The 19,954-nt window shown below is 35.3% G+C and overlaps 1 protein-coding gene across 6 annotated transcripts in view; it reads right to left on the reverse strand.

Annotated features, from left to right (window-relative positions):
* The window catches only part of UBR3 (ubiquitin protein ligase E3 component n-recognin 3), a 212,589-nt gene that overhangs the window by 148,689 nt on the left and 43,946 nt on the right, over nt 1-19,954 (reverse strand). For 4 of the 6 annotated variants that reach the window (XM_045840699.1, XM_045840621.1, XM_045840539.1 and 1 more), the window contains exons 3-6: nt 17,307-17,465; nt 12,916-13,059; nt 11,989-12,038; nt 2,085-2,151 (exon numbers count right to left, since the gene is read on the reverse strand). In XM_045840699.1, coding sequence (XP_045696655.1) covers nt 2,085-2,151; nt 11,989-12,038; nt 12,916-13,059; nt 17,307-17,465 — 420 coding nt within the window. The remainder of the gene's footprint in view (nt 1-2,084; nt 2,152-11,988; nt 12,039-12,915; nt 13,060-17,306; nt 17,466-19,954) is intronic. The other 2 variants (XM_045840779.1, XM_045840481.1) reach the window with 1 other exon arrangement.

The following is a 19,954-nucleotide window of genomic DNA, read 5'->3' on the forward strand; positions in this document are numbered from 1 at the left end:
GTGGAAGGGAGGGAGAGAGGGAAAGAAACATAAATGTGTGGTTGCCTCTCATGTGGCCCCACTGTGGACCTGGTCTGCAATCCAGGCATGAGCCCTGACTAAAAATTGAACTGGCGACCCTTTGGTTTGCAGCCCATGCTCAATCCACTGAGCTACACCAGCCAGGCTGAAATTTAGGTTTTGAGAATAGGCAGTAATGTGTTTAGCACAGTGCGTCACCTCTTGCTTATCATTATCTATCTTCTCTTCAGCTCACTTTCAATTTGTTGAACCAAATTCTTACATAAACTAAACCACTCCCTTCAGATATATTCAAAAGCAATAATCATTTCTTTAAAACACCAGGGGTTCTACTAGCAAAAACTATTTCTTCCATAGTCATAAACTAAAAATAGTAACTGATCATCTACTTCCTACCATAGAGAAAGAGAAGACAATTCAATCCCAAAGGTGAAAAAATTCAGGATAAAAGAAAAACTTCAACTTTAAGTCTGCATGAAAAATACCTTCAGTCAGAATTTCTTCAGGTTAAAGGAAAACAATGTCCTCCTACACCATAAAAGGTATTTTCCAGGCATCCAAAAGCTTAAACTCAAGCATGTACCTAATAATCTGCTCTAGCCCAGCAGTGTCTCAAGGGCTCTGGTAAAAACATGAACTCAAGCAAGCCAAAGGGCCAGGTAGCCACATGGGTTTCTAATTTTCTTCAGGCATCACAGACTCTCTGCTGAGCCAGGAAAAAGGGGAGCAGGTGTGAATGTGTGCATCCTGGCCTGCAGACCAAATTTCATGCCCTTTGCTAGCAGCCACAAGTTAAATGCAGCAGCCTAAGTAACCAAGAACAGACTTACAAAACGAACCTCAATGGTCACTGCCTGCTTGCTCCACCTTTCCAAGCAGTCCTAAATATTCCGCAAGATATACTTAACCAGCACCAAAAATAAGGATCTTCTTTTCATCAAAATATTATTTTAAACTCTGGAGATTCTAACAGACCATACCAACCCAGATAACAGACCTTGTTAAACTTCTGACTATGGCAAAAATCCAAAGTACAGGCTGGCAACTAAAATCGGGTACTCTAGAAAAGCTTTGAGTGAGAGCCAAAAAACACACTGGTTAAGAGCTTAGGTCCTGGGATTGACTTAAGGTTCTAACTCCCATTGGCTGTGATCTCCAACATGTCTCCACTTTCTAGTTCATAAAATATTAGTAATAAAACTTGCTTCATATGGTTTCTTTGAGAATTAAATGAAACAATGCATGTGAAGTGCTTAGCACTATATCTAGCATATACCAAAGTTCAATAAATATCATTCATTATGCCCTGGCTGGCGTAGCTCAGTGGATTGAGCGCGGGCTGCGAACTGAAGTGTTGCAGGTTCGATTCCCAGCCAGGGTACATTCCTGGGTTGCAGGCCATAACCCCCAGGAACCACACATTGATGTTTCTCTCTCTCGCTCTCTATCTCTCTCCCTTCTCTCTCTAGAAATAAATAAATAAAAACTTTTTTAAAAATTGTTTAAAAAATATTATTCATTATTATTATAACTAATCTATTCCCTCACTATAGGCATATCTACTTCCTCCTTTGAGTAAACATGTATTAAGTCCTCACTGAACCCTTAATATGTGTTAAGTGCTGTTCTTCCCATTCATTCTCATATTCATTCATTCACAAGCTTTTTATCATCTCTCACCATCTCTCCCTTATTTGTCCTTTTAAACTCTAGAAAATGCATACCTCAGATTATAAAAAGATATAAACCAAACTAAAACTTTACACCTGAAACACTGGATCCAAATTGAAGAATCCATGAAGGCTCTCATTTTTCTGGCTCAAATATGATAATGAACATTTTATTTTAAAAAATAATAACAAAATCCCAGCAGTAGGGGTTTTAATTGTGTTTGGGATCCCCATAATCACCCCTCAACAACAATTTCTCCATTATTTGCCAAACGTAATAACTAACTCTCTTCTTAAACACCTCTGATGTCAATATGGCTAGCCAATTGAGTGTTCTTAGTGATGAGGCATTTTAGGAACATTTTGTACAAGGTAAAAATAAAACATAAATACCTTTGGTGCTACTGCTTAGCTTGACCCTCTTTCTCTTACCCAGGCCTTGACTCCCATCCTGATCCTCCTGGATGAAAACAAAACTAGCATTACAAAGCTACTCATGAATTGACATATTTTACATAAATATAAATATGCTTATAAATGATTAATATAGAACATAATCATGCATACATATTATTAATCAACACATTTTACTTTTACCTATTTTATGTATATCTTTTTAATGCTGCTAATTTTGATTAAAATATATAATTAAAATCTTCAGTATTAAAATACTAGAGCCCTTAATATGTTCTTCTGATGCAAAATGCCAAAATAAAAAATTTCCAAACTTTATAAATATAACATCAAACTAACAAAGAAGCTAAAGGGAAGGAAAAGCAGATTAGCATAGGAAGGAAGGAGAAAAGGGAAAAAGGGGCTAAAACAATGAATAAAGGCTTTGGAGAGTCTAAGACAAACAAAAACCATAACCTGTTCCTGGGGAGATCATTTGGATGCCCAGATAAACATCCTGGAGGGGTTTGAGGCAGTCTCCAGGGACAGTACACTGCACCACAGCAACAGGGTAGGAAGCTAGGGAGCTGAGACAACACAAAGGGAGGAAGAATGGGGAAGCAGCCTGCTGCAAGTGAAACCAAGGTGAGGCTAGGGGTGTGCCTCTTAGGGGAGCCCTGGGTACAGGTGCACATTTCTAATTTTCTTTAAAGTGTTGCTGAAGAGGCTCTTGCTGTTTGTAGCTGATTTCAAGCTTTTTTTCCCCTCTGGCTAAAGATCACCATTCTACTCCATTTTCCCAGCTCTCCTAAACTAGGAAAGATTGCATATGAATCCAATCTCTTCCTATTTCCCAAACATATATGACCCAACTGGCATTACAAAGATATATGTGGTAGAATTTTGGCATATAGTCTGTTGTGTTAACAATGGTGTTGGTGGCATGTTAGAACTGTAATAAAAATTCCCAGACTTCTCAAGTAGAGCCCATCAAATCTTCAAAGCAGAAAAGTAGCCTCAGCTTCATGTTGCTGTTCTATCTACTGGTATAGTTTCCTGGGTCTTCAGGTTTCTGTCAAGTCCAGCATCAGTCCTCAGGGCCAGTCTGGGGCTTTCCAGAGCTACCACTTAGCTCAGTCATTCAATTTACTGAGCACTTCAATACGCCTTCCCTGTTAATCCCCAACTTTGCCAAGGTCTCCTTGGCAATCTGCCCAGCAGTAGGACTGAGAGTCAAACTACATTATCATCCACCTCTACCACCCTCACCCTTGCCACTGAAGAAACTCAACCAGAATAAAATTTGGAGCCTTAGAAGATAGAAAACAGATACAAGAATGTAAAATCATGCCACAGGGCCTAGGTGATTCCAAAGTTAGAGATTTCAGCTAATAACCATTTGGGAAACTCAGCCCTGAAAGAAAAGACAAATTTGGGAAAACTATGTTATATCCCAGGTTAGAATTACTTCATTATTATTTCATTACTTTCAAATATAAACTTCCTATGAAAAGAATAACCTTGATCAAGCAACGGTCATGGAAATACAAAGTTCTATAAATTTCCCAGCTGTATATAGTCTAACAGAAAAGTAAAAGTAACCAGGCAAAGAAGGGGGAAATCATTCTAAAAGGAGAAGACAGTGTAAGCAAAGGCACAACAGAAGTCTGTAAACATAGACCAGTAAGCTAGTCTGGACACCAAAGTACATAGCAACCACAGCTAGGAAAGGAGACTGTGTCCATCTGAACTGGCGGGAAAATGGGTACTGTTGTACATTGCTGATGAGAGTATACAGCAGTACAATTTTCTTGAATGGCAGGTTGTCAATATGCATAAGTCTTTAAATTATATTTATCACTAGAACAGATATTCCAGTTCCAGGATTCTATCCTAGACAAAAAATCAGATAAGTGAGTAGGAACTATATGCATAAGTATTCATCACATGTTGTTTGTAATAGCAAAAAAAAAAAAAACAAAACTTTGGCTTCCAACAACAGGGGACCAAGTAAATTATAGCACACCTGTACCCTATGAAGAAAAACAACACTAGAGCTAACTGTGACCAGACAGATGTTAAAAAATTATTATAAATGAGAAAGGGATAGCATATGTAGAATAAAACCGTATTAAACCATTTAAGTATTCTTAATACACACAAATAAAATCTGCTAAAATATACTCCTTATTATAGATGTCCAAATCTACCATTAGTGAAAAAAGCAGGTATAGAATAGCATGTACAGCATGAAACCATTGAAATATACTATGTACTGGGTTAGCAAAAATAGGTTTATAGTTGTTCACATGAAAAAATAATATAACAATGAGTAAATAATAATATAAGAATAAACTTTCACATAATCATAACTGTAAACCTACTTTTGCCTACCCTGTATAAACATGTTAGAATACAGATGTTTACAGAAAGTCACCTCTAAGTGATAATAATAGGTAATTTTATTATCTTTTGTTAGTATCTATTTTCTCTTTATTCAGTAATGAATATGGATTGTAGCTCTAAGTTAATATTGTTAAGTACCTGTTTCTGATTTCAAATCCTAATTGCAACAATCTTCTCAAGATAATGGACTACTGTGTAATCCATTAAAAGTTCCATATTTTGAGAAAGAACAATATTTTTAATGAACAGGAATACCTCTCAGCTGTGCAGATTTTAGGCATCAAGGAAGACAAAAACAATGCAGTTATCATGACCACAATATCCCACCCTATCCCAAATCCATCAAAGGAAGTTACAGTTCTTCCCATTTATCCATAAGGAAGCAATATAGAACCCTAGGAGAAGATGGTGCCCCAAGAGGTAAGACAGTAAATAAATCAAGGACAATCTCACTCCAGATGGCAACTGCACAGCTCTTAAGAACACTTTCCAGACCTTAACTAGTCCATGGACAGAAAAGTAAAAAACAATGTCACATGTGTTTCAGGCACAAAATATGTATATAAATCCAAAACAAGATTTTTTAAAAAACAGATTCAAACTCTAAGCCTGAAAAATCAACAAATGGCTTCTCAATGAAAATCATCTTTCTTTCTTTGGTAGATTTACTAGACAAATGTAAAAAATATGAGCTACACAAAAAGAAGGCAGATTAAAACAATACTCAAAGAAGGTTAGTACAGAATGCACAAGGCTAAAAGGAATATTTAATATATCAGGTTATAAATACAAAATCTAATGGAGATCTTGAGAGACTGGAGCAAAAGGATAAAACTATAACCTGAGATTGTTTGCTTTACATCAACTCTGCAAGTACAGAGAGAGCTCTAACTTGTCAGTTTTAAGTTTGAGGAGGTGGGGGGGAATCCTAGACATTTCATTTGACCACTGGAGCTCACACCAACAGTCTAGCATAGCTGCTAAAAGGCCAACAAAAAGTCTTGGGCCTTAACAAAGGCACAGTATGCTTATCCAAAAATGTGCCATCGCAGTATGCTGAATCAGATCACAGATTACCGAAAGGAGTGCATAGGTGAAAGGCATATGTAGAGCAAAAAATATTAAATAACTAAAGCTAACTATTTAAAGGGTTGGCAAATGGAAGTAAAAATAAAAATTATTCTAGGGGAGGAACAAGAAATGTGTGAAAATAATGATATTTAACACAGTATTGAGAAGAACTTCCTAGTAATGAGAGCTATCAAACAAAGGAACAAGTTGCCTCTTAAACTAGACAAGCTTCCTACCACTGGAAGTGTTTATAGAGAGGCTGACCAATTGTCAGGAATGCTGTAAAATCAATTCCTACACTGAAAAAGAAATATATTACATATTTCTAAGGTCTCCCCCTAAACATTTCAATGATTCTCTACCCCACCTTTAACCATTAATGTAATTTATGATAACAAATTAAAATTATAACATCCCTGGCCAGGTAGCTCAGTTGGTTAGAAGTCTGTCCCCAATACGCCAAGATTATATATAGGTTCAATCCCCCATCAGGGCACATACAAGAATCAACCAATAAATACATAAATAGGTGGAACAACAAATCGATGTTTCTCTCTCTCTGGCTCACTTGCTCACTTTCTCCCTTCCTCCCATCTTTCCCTCTCTCTAAAAATCAATAAATGACTTTTTTAAAAGTTAAAATTAAAACTTATATCTCCAAAGTCAGTTAATTTTCTTTTATCTATTCATTTATGAAAAGCAACTCTGACTTTCAATTTTAATAATCCTCCTTTAGGTATAAGTTTTGACAAATTAGTTTTAACTGTTCATTTGGAGTCTGTCTTGAATCAAGACAAAAATATTGAGAGCATATCTACCAATAACTTAGTTTTTTTCTAAGAAATAGCATAATTATTTCTCAAATATGTAAGAGTATTCAGAAAAAGACCAGAAATAAACACACACAAAAATTTTTTTAAGGGTTGCCTTTGATTATATGGTTGAAGGTAACTGTTTTCTTTTTCATACTTGTTTCTATTTTTTTAATTTTTTCCACAGTGGACATTCATATTCATATGTATATAGTTTCAAAGGGGCAGGTCATATTTTAAATGAGACTGCTTATGACAATGGCCACAGTGAACATAATCTTTCCTTGGAAAGTTATCTTAATCTGAAAGATATTTTCTCTGAGAAACTCTTTAATTAGACCCATGTACATACAGCTCTGGAGATAATTTGCCTTTGAAATGATTTATCTGGTGTTTATAAATAAATCTAAATAAAAATAAATAAATGTATATTTAAATTTAAAAATTACTCGAAGTTAAAATGTATTCTTATTTTCCTTTTTAGTTCTATCCAACACAAACATGTTCTACTGTTATTTCATATGAGCTACACACAAAAAAAAATAAGTAGTGTGAAGAATGTCATGTGTATAAATAGCACTGCTGAGTACATACTGTCCCTGTTATTCCAGGGACAGTGGGGACAAATATCTGACACAACTTGTATGAATAACATAAAGTAGACTGTAATATGTATGCTCATTCAAATAAAACTCTTTGCAATTGAAAGAAATATTGTTGCAGTTACAGTTTCAAATCTATTTCATCATTTTTTAAGGAAATGGTAAATTAGATTACCTCTAGGGTCTCTTTCTATCCTAAATTCTAAGTTACAGCATATTTTTAATTGTTAGAATTTCCTCTGTAATACTTAAGATGTCACTACCCTCTTCTCATCCTTTCTTTCGTTTTATACAATTTGTTAAATTATAAGAATAAAATCATGAAAAGGGTTTGTTCAGTAATTCCAGGGGCTGATAGGATATGGCTATAGAAATTCCAATCTTTAAGCCTGATTCAGCTCTTCACTAAATTTCAAATATAAATACTAAAAGCAACACACCATTGTGTCTATGGTTGCAAAAACATGCAATGTGACTATAAAAGCCTTAATGAAATTTGTAAATGGCATAAAATAGGTATGTTCAGGAACATCTGTAACTGGATACCTTTCTATTACACTCTTCCCATCTATCTTATCTCTAAATCTACTTCCTCCTTTATCTATTCATCCTTTATTAAATTACTGATTGCATTTTTATCATTTTAAGTAATATATGTAAAAACTTATTTGAAAAGAATAAAGGAGCCCTGGCTGGCATAGCTCAGTGTATTGAGCGTGGGCTGCAAACCAGGCATCGCAGGTTCAATTCCCAGTCAGGGCACATGCCTAGGTTGCAGGCCATGGCCCCCAGCAACCACACATTGATGTTTCTCTCTCTCTCTGTCTCTTTCTCTCTCCCTTCCCTCTCTAAAAATAAATAAATAAAATCTAAAAATTCAGTTTAAAAAAAAAAAGAATAAAGGTACAATAAGTTAAAATATTAATGACATTAGTTTTTAAGTGAGTGGGTAGAAATTCTTATAATTTCTCTCTAAATAAAGTACTCTAAAACTCAATTAACGTTCTCTTATTTATGATACTTAGCCCCAAACAGAATTCTTTATATGTAGGTCACTCCATAGTATCCTAATAGAATAATGTTTTCCATTAATAAAAGCAGAATAAAATAGGATTAAAGACCCCCAAGAAGAAACTAAACAAAGAGTTACAATAATTTCATTATTTCATTATTATACTCAAAAGTATATTTTGTTCCTTAAGCTGCAATAAGTGCTCATAAAATTTTAGTGTATTCCCTTCTGCTTTACAAAGGTAAAGATCAACTTTAAAAATAAAAAATCTTACAATCTTGTAAGTTTTTATTCTCTTGATGTAAAAGAGTAACTATTATACTTACAAGAAACTTTAATTTTAATTAAAACTCTACAGGAGCCATTTCTGGCTATACTGGTATTTCATCATCATGTTGTAGTTTTTCCCAACATACAAGTACCATTGAAATAGATGGAAAAATCTATAATCAATTGTTGTGTTATTTAGCTATAATCACTAGTCATTAAAGGGTAATAAAATAATCCAAGGAAATGAGTGGCAAATGTCACAACTAGTTTATGAAAGTTTTAAAACATGTTTACAAATTATTCGACAGTCGTCCCATTGAGTGGTGGGATCTATGTCCCTTCTCACTGAATCTGGGCTCACTGTGGCAACTCACTCAAACTAATGGGACACAGTGGAAGTGACACCATGTCACTTTCAAGGCTAGCTCAGAAAATGCTCTACAGCTTCTGCTCTTGGGCTGCACACCCTAGGAGAAGCCAGTTACTATGTAAGAAATCCAAGAATGTGAAATCACCAGACTGGAGAAGCCACATGTAGGCAGTCTGGTCAACAGCCAGCTGAGCTCTCTGGCAGCACCAACTGCCAGCCCTTTGCCAACTAAATCTCTCTCTCGGCTAAGCCTTCAGATGACTGCAGCTGTGCCAACAACTAACTGGAATTGTATGAGATAACCCAAGCAAAAAGTGCCCAGCTGCCCTTCCCAAATTCCTAAGCCATAAAATTGTGAGCAAAACAAAATGGTAGTTTTAAGGTAGAGTTTACGACAAAACTACTGTATAGCAATAGCAACAAGAATAGTGGTTTATTCACTTTACAGAAAAACCTCTAGACCAACAGATAGGAGACCTAATCTCAATTTCCAACTCTGCAACCAACTAGAAGAAATTCACTAGCCTGAGTGAATCAGTTAATTCTATGGAATTCAGCCTCCTCCTCTGTAAGTAAGAAAGTCAGGCAAGATGGACTTTAAGGTCACTTTTAGCTCTAGCATTTTTAAGTTTTATAACCTTTAAATTGCCTCCTCCCCATTCTCATTTTTGCTTTGTTATATTATGTGACTTTTCTATTCCTAACTCAAGATCTGAAATGTGTTCAGAACCAAAAAACACTTTGTAGTACATAAATCAATAAAACAAATGACTTTTTATTTATCACCTATTGTGTATGACTTTTATAATCACAAAGAAATACAATCTATTGAAATTCAAAATATGCATACCCTACAACCTAGCAATTCCACAACTTAGAGAATTATATGTGCATCTGCACAAAAAAGAAACACAAGCATTGTCTTCAATTAAAAAACTGAAAATTAATAAAATGATTGGATAAACTGCAGTTTATCCACATTTCAAAATACTATACAGCAAATGGAAAGAAAAGTACTGACAGAGATGGATTTGCGCAAACATTATAAAGGGAATAACAGGACACAAAATAGTGTAATCTTTTTTTAGTTACACAAACACACATTCACACACACTATATTTTTCTATAGGCACATAGTTCTTTAACTACGTAGAAAATGGTCTGTCCAGGACATCCAAACTATTAATTGTAGTTACCTAGAGTGTTGGAGGGGCGGGGCGGGATGGTAGCAGGAAGGAGGGTAGAAGGGGGATTTTTATTTTATCTGAATTGTCTGGCAAAACAACTACCAAGTATTCATTTGTGCATTATTTTCTTAATTTTTAATTACATTTTTAGAGATAAACTTAATTACTTTTAAACCATGCTTTAGTTAAGTAATTCCTCTACAAAGATGAGGAGAAATATCTGTAATATAAGCCACAGAGTTCAAAAATTCAAATACTTGGACTCCTTCTACATATAAATCATCAGGATAGAAAATATTTATCAAGAGCCTAATTTGTGTCTGGTCCACAATAGGTACTTTACATATTTAACACATTTAATCCTGACATCAGAATTATCATCATTTTTTCACAAGGAAATTGATGTTCAAAAGTTAAATAACATGGCATTAATTACCAGTAAACATGGTAATAATGTCGTATAGTGACATTATATGACAAGATTAAACTCAGGTCTCCCTAACTAAAGCTCAAGTATCTCTTAAAGAAAAACTAAAGCAGATATCCCTCAGTCTACTTCCAACTAACAATGCTACCTCAAATTCTTAAGATTTCAAATGCCCAAATGACCCCATTTTTTCTCCCAACTAGAAAGAATAATATATAAAGTATAAAGTACTCTGAATTAGACTAAAATTCTAATTCATAATTCTAGAATTATTCTAAAAACATAATCCTGATTGTAAAATATGATTTAAAGATCACAGAATCTAAACTATTTTTAAATATATAAGTTAAGTACCACATTACATGCTCTAAAAGTAAATCTTCTCAGCTACTATCACAAAAACAGTGCATTATGAGGATAGATGCTGACATGAAGTATTCTAATTCATCAAGAAAGTTTTACTATAATATTCGCACTAAGCCATAATCCTAATTAAGGAACAAATGATTATACATAACACAGAATTTGCTGAAACAAAGAATCTAAGAGGAATGAAGAGAAGAAAGGATCTAAGAAGGACAGATTAGAAGGAAAGATAATGAACAAAAACATATTTCAAATCCTCTGATATTGGCCTAGGAATTTGTAGAAGAGATTTAAAAGCTCCTTGACCCATACACACAACAGATCTCCTTCTAGCACCCTATCGTAAAATATGGTGTTGCTGCAATGCAATTATGCACAAAGAAAGTCTCCACTGGCAATTTAAAAGCTAATCCAGAGAGTTCAGGTCAAAACAAAAACGAATGTTACTTCTCTCCTAGACATGGGAGAGGACACCTGTGTTGAAGGTCAGCTTTACACTTGTCCAGATATCAAATCCAATTCATGAAATTAAAGTAAAATTGTTAGCAAGGCTGTTAGATGCATATAGTTAGGTGTGCCAAAATGATATGAAGGTTTTAATCAACCACATAAATACAAACATAAAATTATAGATTTTTCTAGATCATGTCAAGATATTTTAGATTATTTAATAATGGTTTAATAACATCACCAAACCATTTCATTATGTAATAGTTTTCTGAAGTTTCTACTGACAATAGATACAAGTAGAAACTCCTTTCCTATCTACCGGCTTTACCCAAGGAAGTGCACATGCACCATTCATATTCAACTAAGTATTCTCATATCTTGGCTTTTGAGAAACAATTTCCACCTCACCACAAACAGTAATGTTATAAGGGCTTATTAGAAATATTTACTATATTAATAAACAGTATAAAATTGAAATTTCAAATTGACAGTCTATTTCCTAGTGCTTTTTAAAATAATCATTGACATATTAGATATAACTTTATTATGAGATTAGAAAAGCAGTTACAGTTCATATTCTTTTAATAAATTACTCTAGACTTCACTACATTTCCTAAGACAATTTCATTGTACACATAAAGAGCAATTTGGATAAATTTGGGGATATCTTCCAAGGAGAAATTTCTCTCTTTCTATCTCCCATTTCTAAGCTGTCAGGAGAGAAGTCAATTATAAACAAGTAAAACTCCAGCTGCAGTAGTCCTTGTTCTGTCACTCAGTAATTGTGTGATGGTGGCTAAGTTATTCCATTCTGAGCATCAGTGTCCCAGTCTACAAAATGAAGAATTTAGGCTGGATAATAACCATAAATCTGTACAGTTATAAAACCTTTTAAATTCTATTTTTTTAAAATTTGAATTTTAAATCTCACCTCATCTGAAGAATCTAGTTGTCCCAGTGTCCCTGTTGCACCTGCAAAACCTTTGGAAAGGAAAACAAAGTTACCCTTCATAGTTGTTACATAATGCTCTACCTCAAATTATTTTTGCTACATAATAATATCAAAAGCTAAGTTTTGTTAATTAAGACACCTCATTCTAAGTTATCTCAGCAGAGTTCAACACTTATCTTTTTTTTAATCCTTACCCAAGGATATATTCATTGATTTTAGAGAGAGGTAGAGAGGGAGAGAAACAGTGATATGAGTGAGAAACATCAATCAGCTGCCTCCCATACATGCCCTGACCAGGGATCAAACCCTAAACCTAGGTATGTGCCCTGACCAGGAATCAAACCTGCAACCTTCTGGTGAACAAGGTGATACTCCAACCAGCTAAGCCACTTGGCCACAGCTCAACATTTATCTTTAATAAATTTGAAACTAATACTTTATACTTTGATAAGAAATCTCCAGGAAAACCCAAATTCAATCATTGCAAATGGTGTTTCAGAAGTATCTTTCCTTTCAGTTTTTTTTTCATTTTTTATTGTATTTTTTTCTATTACCAACTAGTCCCTTTATACCCTCCTCCCCACCGCCACAATCACTGCACTGTAGTCCATGTCCATGAGTCCTTTTACATTTTTGCTCATGGTTTACTACTCTTAAATATACCAACTGCTACATTCTTTACTAATTAGAACTAGAACTTTAATAAACTAACCAAATTCCATTTAAGAAAAATACTTTATCTTCTTTAGCTAATCTGTATTACTTGTTTCTAAATTTTTACAATTTTTATTACTTTCCTTACAAAAAAATGACACATTTAAATTTCTACAACAATGTGTCAAGTTTACTGGGGTTTTATTTAACACCGAAAAGTTACCATTGTCCAAATAAAATATTTAGACAAACCTTGAACTGCCAGAGTGCTAGTGCCAGCAGATGGCTCCTGTATACCATACACAAGTTTATCCTCAGGATAGGTAAGTCCAGAGCTCTTCAAAGCTATAAGGTACTTTTCATGGCTTTTCTTTGCACAAGCATTTTCTCCAAGACCTAATATTCAAAACAAATTTAAAATAAGATTAAAATATTCCATTTTAAATGTAAGTACAGCCAACTCAGTCACTAATAGATACATATATAAAATAGGGAATACGCTAATGAAGGGAGAACCTTAGAATGAATGATATAAAATAGCTTCATGCATTTTTGTACTCATGTTTGGCATTAAAAATCCCAGAATGTATGGCATGTTTATAACAAATAATGAAATCTACTAAGTAACTGAATACCTAAAATATGCTAGAGATTATATGCAAGACACAGAGGGTGCAAAGATTAATAAGGCATGATTTCTGCCCTCAAGAAACTTGAAAATTGGTGGCAGAGAAAGGTACAGCAGAGTTTCAAGGATCTATTAGAATCAGATGATCAAACATCAGGACAGGTGGGTGGGAAAATACAGTAGAGATAATATAGTAAAAGAAAATTATGTAGCAGACTTCACCATTTGGTTTGACAATCTGTTCTTGTGATACTGTGCAGCCAAGTTACCCAAAGCAGAGTACTTAGAACAGGCTTCCTAGAGAAGATAATGCCCAAGTGAAATTTGAAAATATTACAACTGAAATTACTGTTCATTCCTGTTTTACTAGGCTTTTTATGATCACATTTAAGAAATTAAAAGCATCCTGCCTAGTGTGGCTCAGTGGATTGAGCACCGGCCTGTAATCCAAAGGGTCGCTAGTTCAATTCCCAATCAGGGCACATGACTGGGTTGTGGGTCAGGTCTCCAGTAGGGGGCGTGAGAGAGGCAACCACAAATTGATGTTTCTCTCCCTCCCTTTCTCTCTCCCTTCCCCTCTCTAAAATAAATAAAATCTTTTTAAAAAAATAAATTAAAAGCACAATTTCTACAGAAGTATCAGTTAAAACTAATTCCAAAAAATATTGGAAAGTTTAGGACTGAGAATTAAATAATCCTAGATCTTTCACCTTAGCATTTTAGTTTATTAACATTTGTCAATTCTTTTCCATTGTTCAGTTTTTAAATATATTATGTAGGATGGAATAATAGTAAAGAAAACACTGATATTTGAAAGTGTCTTTAAAGAAAAAATTATTCTCTGTCTGAAAGCCAAATTACCATGGCATTTGCCACCTCTTAGGCAGACTGTATATCTTAACAAATTAAGGTCTGAATGTCTCTGATTATAAAAATATATAAATGAGTTTCTTTAGTATTTGCTGAGCTTTTCTTTATTCTCTTTGCTACCCTCAGTAATTGCAAGAGAACAGTTTTGTACACTCTTTCTGAGCTCATTTAAAAAAAAAAACCCTCCAACACAGGTTAAACAAATAAAAATATATTCATCCTTCAAGTCACATTCCATATTAAAAACAACCATAATTAGTTTACAAAGAATAAAAAACTCATAGAGTCCTATATAATAAATGACTAAATGTCTCCTGATTAATGAAAGTCAAATATTTATGTCAATAAGATAGATGAAATTTTTAATAACTTTTAGTTAGCAAAATATATTTCATTAACCCCTCACAACGAGCCTGAGAAAAATGATGTATAAAATCTTACATGGCCCATAAGCACCTCGTTAATCTGGAGCTAGCCTAAAATGGTAGCCTTTTTTTGTGCCACTATCCCCTTACATTCATTCCATTTCAGCCATTTTTACTCCCTTTTTTAAAAAAATAAGCTCTTTCTCACCCATATATATTCCCACATGCTGGTCCCACTGTATGGTAGCTAGGAAGTGCCTGATGTGAAAGTCTTTATATTTTTTCTGTTGGGGTTCATGAAGCATCTTGGATCAATAAGTCTATGTTTTTTCATCTAAGTTGAGGAATTTTAGTCACGATTTCCCCAAATGTTCTTTATTGCCCCAATTCCCACCACCTGTCCTGATGTCTGATCATCTGATTCTAATAGATCCTTGATGCTCTGCTGCTCTCGCGTTCTCTCTGTTCTCTGTATCAAATAATCTATTGATCTGTCTTCAAATTCACTCTTTTTTAAAAATAATTTTGTATTTTATATTGATTTTAGAAAGAGAAAGGGAAAGAGAAAAAGAGAGACAAGAAACATTGATTTGTTTTTCTACTTAGTTGTGCATTCACTGGTTGCTTCTTGTATGTGCCCTGACCAAAGATCAAACTCACAACCTTGGCGTATCGGGATGACACTCTAACCAACCAAGCTACTCCACCAGGGCCAAATTCACTGAATCTTTCTATCTTCTCCAGTCTGCTGCTAAACCCATCCAGTAAATTGTTTTCAATTAAATTACTGCACTCTACAGTAATTTTCAGTTCTAGACTTTTATTGTGTATATTTATTTGCTAAGATTCTTATCTCTTGAATCATAATTATTTGAATAGGTTTTTCTTTAATTTCTTTAGTGTATTTATAATAATTGCTTTAATATCTCTATCTGCTATTCTTTTTCTTGGTTATGGTGCACAATTTCTTATTTTCTTGAATGTCCACCAATTTTTGTTATATACTGGACATTCTAATGACACATTATAGAATAGTCCAGATTCTGTTCTCTTCTTATGAAGAGTATTCATCTTAATTCTAGAAAACATTTCAATTAACAACCTGATTGCCTAGAACTCGTGAAGGTTTGGTTTTACACTTTGATAAAGAGCAGATCTGTGGAAAGGTTCTCTAAAAACCCTCTAAACTGACAGGAATAATCTCTAAACTCTATCTTCTTTGCAGATTCTGTCAGGGGTTTAGACTTCATTAAGGTTAACCTAGACTAGAGTTTACTCAGGTTTGGCTTTCTGTCTCAGCTAGATGCCTCGGGCATTAATAAGGAATCTGTGGTCTGACTGGGCTGAAACTCAAGTGTCTCCTGAATGCTGCTTAACCTCTACTATTTCTATTCTACTTTCACCCCCATAGCAGTCACTCTCTAGTGAGCCTAAGGTAGTCTCATTCTGTTCATATGTATCTCATTCCTCAGCCAAGCACATTCAGGGATCCCTCACCTACCTGCCCCACTTCTACTTGGTATTCTGCCCCCAAGACTCCAATTTCCAGCTGCCTTCATCTGTCCTAAAATGTGATCTCTGCCTCCTTAGTGCAAATGGACCACCATGCTCTGTGTCCATTCAGCTTGTCGTAGTACAGGCAGGAAGTTATCCCCAACAGAGATTTAAGACAACTGTGGGACTCATCTCACACTTTTCCTTTCACTCAAAGCTTTACAGTCTTATATAGCCTATTGTCCAATGCCTGAAAAAAGATGCATTTCATTTCTTTCCAGTTTTATGTTGTTTACGGCATAAGGGCTAGTACATCAGTGAGAAGCAGAAGATGTCCTCTACTTGGAACCTAACCATCCCATTATCACCCAACTCCCCTCACTTCTGTGAAGCTTCCTCACGTCCCCCCATCAGTGAAATTAGGTCAGTCTTTAACAACACTTGTCCTACCCTTTCATAGCATTTACTAAGGCTTATAATTACACAATTTTTCGGTCTGTCTCACTGTTATCTCACTCACTAGACTCTAAGTTTTATAAAGGTAGGAACAGGATTACCAAGTTTATTAATTACCTTCTCTAACCCAAGCTCTAGTACCTAGCCCAAAGCCAAACACACAGTGTATACTTAACTATCTGTTGAAGAAATACATATATCAGACTATCTTTAAATAACAGGTGATTAACAATAAACATGAAAATTATACCAAAAAAAACAAGATAAACTTCACTTTTAAAAACATGTTATTTATGAGCCAGCACAAAGAATGCTACTTAAAATATAACAAGATTTTTAAGTAATTGATATATTTATTATACTATAAATTTGAGCTAAAGGTGTAAAAACTAAAGTATTTTACATAACAGTACAGTACATCATAAAAGCATACTCAACAATTCCAAGTTTTATAACTTAAATTCTACATTACTATAAAATCCTAGGCTATAAAACCCAAAAGTTTAGAATGCCAAAGATGAAAACATGAAAACGATTGTTGTTATTGTTTGAGGAAAGGAATGAATAAAATAATTATAATTATGTCACACCAAAAGTTAGGAGACCTGGGTTCTAGTGCCAACTTCAGAATAAGTTAGTTGTAAGGTCTTGAATTAGTCATTTAATTTTTCTGGAGTTTGGTTTCTTCATCCATAAACTAAAGGTATTCTTAATAAATTCCAGCCTTATAGAAAAAAAATCTACATTTTAAGTTGTAAAACACCCAATTTCTAATAATTATAGTAATATACGTAAGTTTTAACATCCTTCTACTCTAATACTTTACTCACCAGAAGTCAGATCTTTGTAGTTCTGTTGGTTTGTCAAAACCTGAGTAAGAACAGATCGCATTGCCCCTCCCATTTTAGTGAGATCTTCTAAAAAGGAAATTTGAGGTTCCAAAAGCTGGAGGACTTTGTTAAGGTCTTTTTCTGATGGTACATCAGCTGCTAAAGAAAAAATATATATATAATTAATTTTCTTTAAAATATTTTTATAAGAAAACAGCATTTTAACTTTAAAATTTTTTTTATTACCTTCCACCCTGTACCCCGCCCCCAACAGCATTCTCTCACCTTACTTCATGTCCATGGGTCATACATCTATGTTCTTTGGCTCTCTACTTCCTATACTATTATTAACCTCCTTTATCTATTTCCTACCTAACATTTATGCTTCTTATTCCCTGTACCTTTCCCTCCATTCTCCCTCCTCCCCCTTCCTGCTGATAACCCTCCATGTGATCTCCATTTCAGTTATTCTGTTCCTGTTTTACTTGTTTGTTTAGTTCATTTTTGCTTTTGTTTTTGTTTCTTTAGGTACAGTTGTTGAGAGGTGATTTTGTTGTCATTTTACTATTCATAGTTTTGATCTTCTTTTTCTTAGATAAGTCTCTATCCTTTTAAAATTATACTGACTTAGTTGACAGTATTTTATATATCAAAAAAGTTAATATAAGAACTCTATTTGGAAAGTAGGTATCCATCCAGCACCCAGCCAAGGGCAGACTTGCTCAGAAATTCAGTCCTGTAAGAAAAGGTTGATGAGGAAAGGGATCACACCATGAGGTCTTTATTTAATTTGTATAAGAAGCATTCAATTTGAGGTTACTGTACTTCCAGGTATATAAATATAATCATAAGACCATTTTAAAATTAGATAGTAGTTAATAAAAAGTTAAGATAATGCCCTAAAATAAAATAAGACCAAAATCAGACTTCCAGCCAAGATGGAGGTGTAGGTGGACACACTGTGCCTCCTCACACAACCAAGATAGGGACAATAACTATTTAGAAACAGAATAACAACCCAAATTGACATAAAACTGAACTGTATGGAAGTCAAACAACCAAGGAGTGAAAATAGACACGTTCATCCAGACAGGTAAGGAGGGGCAGAGTCAGGCAGCCAGGCGGAGAGGGGTCAAGGCACAAAGAGCGGTGGCACCAAGCATGTAAAGCATTTGGGGCACACAAGACCTCAGCGGGCAGACCCTGGGCATGCAGGCAGTGGCGGCAGACCCCGGGCACATGGTGGCAACCCACAAACCCAGCGAGGTGGCGATTGTGAAGCAAGACACTGCGCACAACCCAGGGTCCCAGCATCTAGAACTAGAGCCTCAGGGCACTGATTGAAAACATGTGTGGGGGTTGAGATGCACGAAGAGACTCCCAACCTCACAGGAGAGTTCGGTGGAGAGACCCACAGTGTCCTGGAATGTGTGCAAGCCCACCCACATGAGAATCAGCACCAGAAGGGCCCAATTTGCTTGGGCCCAATTTGCTTGGAGGAAGTGACAGAAGTGACTGAAATCCGACAGAGAGCGGAGCAAGCACCCTTGTTCCCTCTTGGACCCCGCCCCCACATACAGTGTCACAACCCAGCCACGTGGGTTGCCCCTCCCTGGTGAACACCTAAGGCTCTGCCCCTCATATGTAACAGGCACAGCGAGACAAAAGAAAAAAAAAAGGCCTAAACAGAAGAACAGATCAAAGCTCCACAGCAAATACACCTAAGTGACAAACAGATAGCCAACCTATCAGATACACAGTTCAAAGCACTGGTGATCAGGATAATCACAGTATTGGTTGAATTTGGTAACAAATTAGATGAAAAAATGAAGACTACGCTAAGTGAAATGAAGGAAAATGCACAGGGAACCAATAGTGATGGGAAGAAAACTGGGACTCAAATCAACAATGTGGACCAGAAGGAAGAAACAATCAAACAGAAAAGAATGAAGAAACAAAAATTCAAAACAATGAGGAGAGGCTTAGGAACCCCCAGGACATCTTTAAACATTACAACATCCAAATTATAGGGGTACCAGAAGGAGAGGAGGAAGAGCAACAAGTGGGAAAGTTATTTGAACAAATAATAAAGGAGAACTTCCCCAATCTGGCAAAGGAAATAGACGTCCAGGAAGTCCAGGAAGCTCAGAGAGTCCCAAAGAACTTAGACCCAAGGAGAAACACACCAAGGCACATCATAATTACATTAGCCATGGTAAAAATGAAGGAGAGAATCCTAGGAGCAGCAAGAGATAAGGGGACAGTAACCTACACAGGAGTTCCCATCAGACTCCCAGCTGATTTCTCAAAAGAGACCTTGCAGGCAAGAAGAGGCTGGAAAGAAGTATTCCAAGTCATGAAAGGCAAGGACCTACATCCAGGATTGCTCTATTCAGCAAAGCTTTGATTTAGAATGGAAGGGCAGATAAAGTGCTTCTCAGCTAAGGTCAAGTTAAAGGAGTTGATCATCACCAAGCCCTTATTTTATGAAATGCTAAAGGGACTTATCTAGGAAAAAGAAGATAAAAAAGCATGTACTATTGTACAACAAACTGACAATTATTAACAACTGAACCTAAAACAAAAACAAAAATAAACTAAGCAAACAACTAGAACAGGAACAGAACCACAGAACTGGAGATTACATG

This window comes from Phyllostomus hastatus, unplaced genomic scaffold (genome assembly GCF_019186645.2).
Source record: "Phyllostomus hastatus isolate PE091 unplaced genomic scaffold, TTU_PhHast_1.1 phas_contig_1, whole genome shotgun sequence".
Taxonomy (NCBI): Eukaryota; Metazoa; Chordata; class Mammalia; order Chiroptera; family Phyllostomidae; genus Phyllostomus; species Phyllostomus hastatus.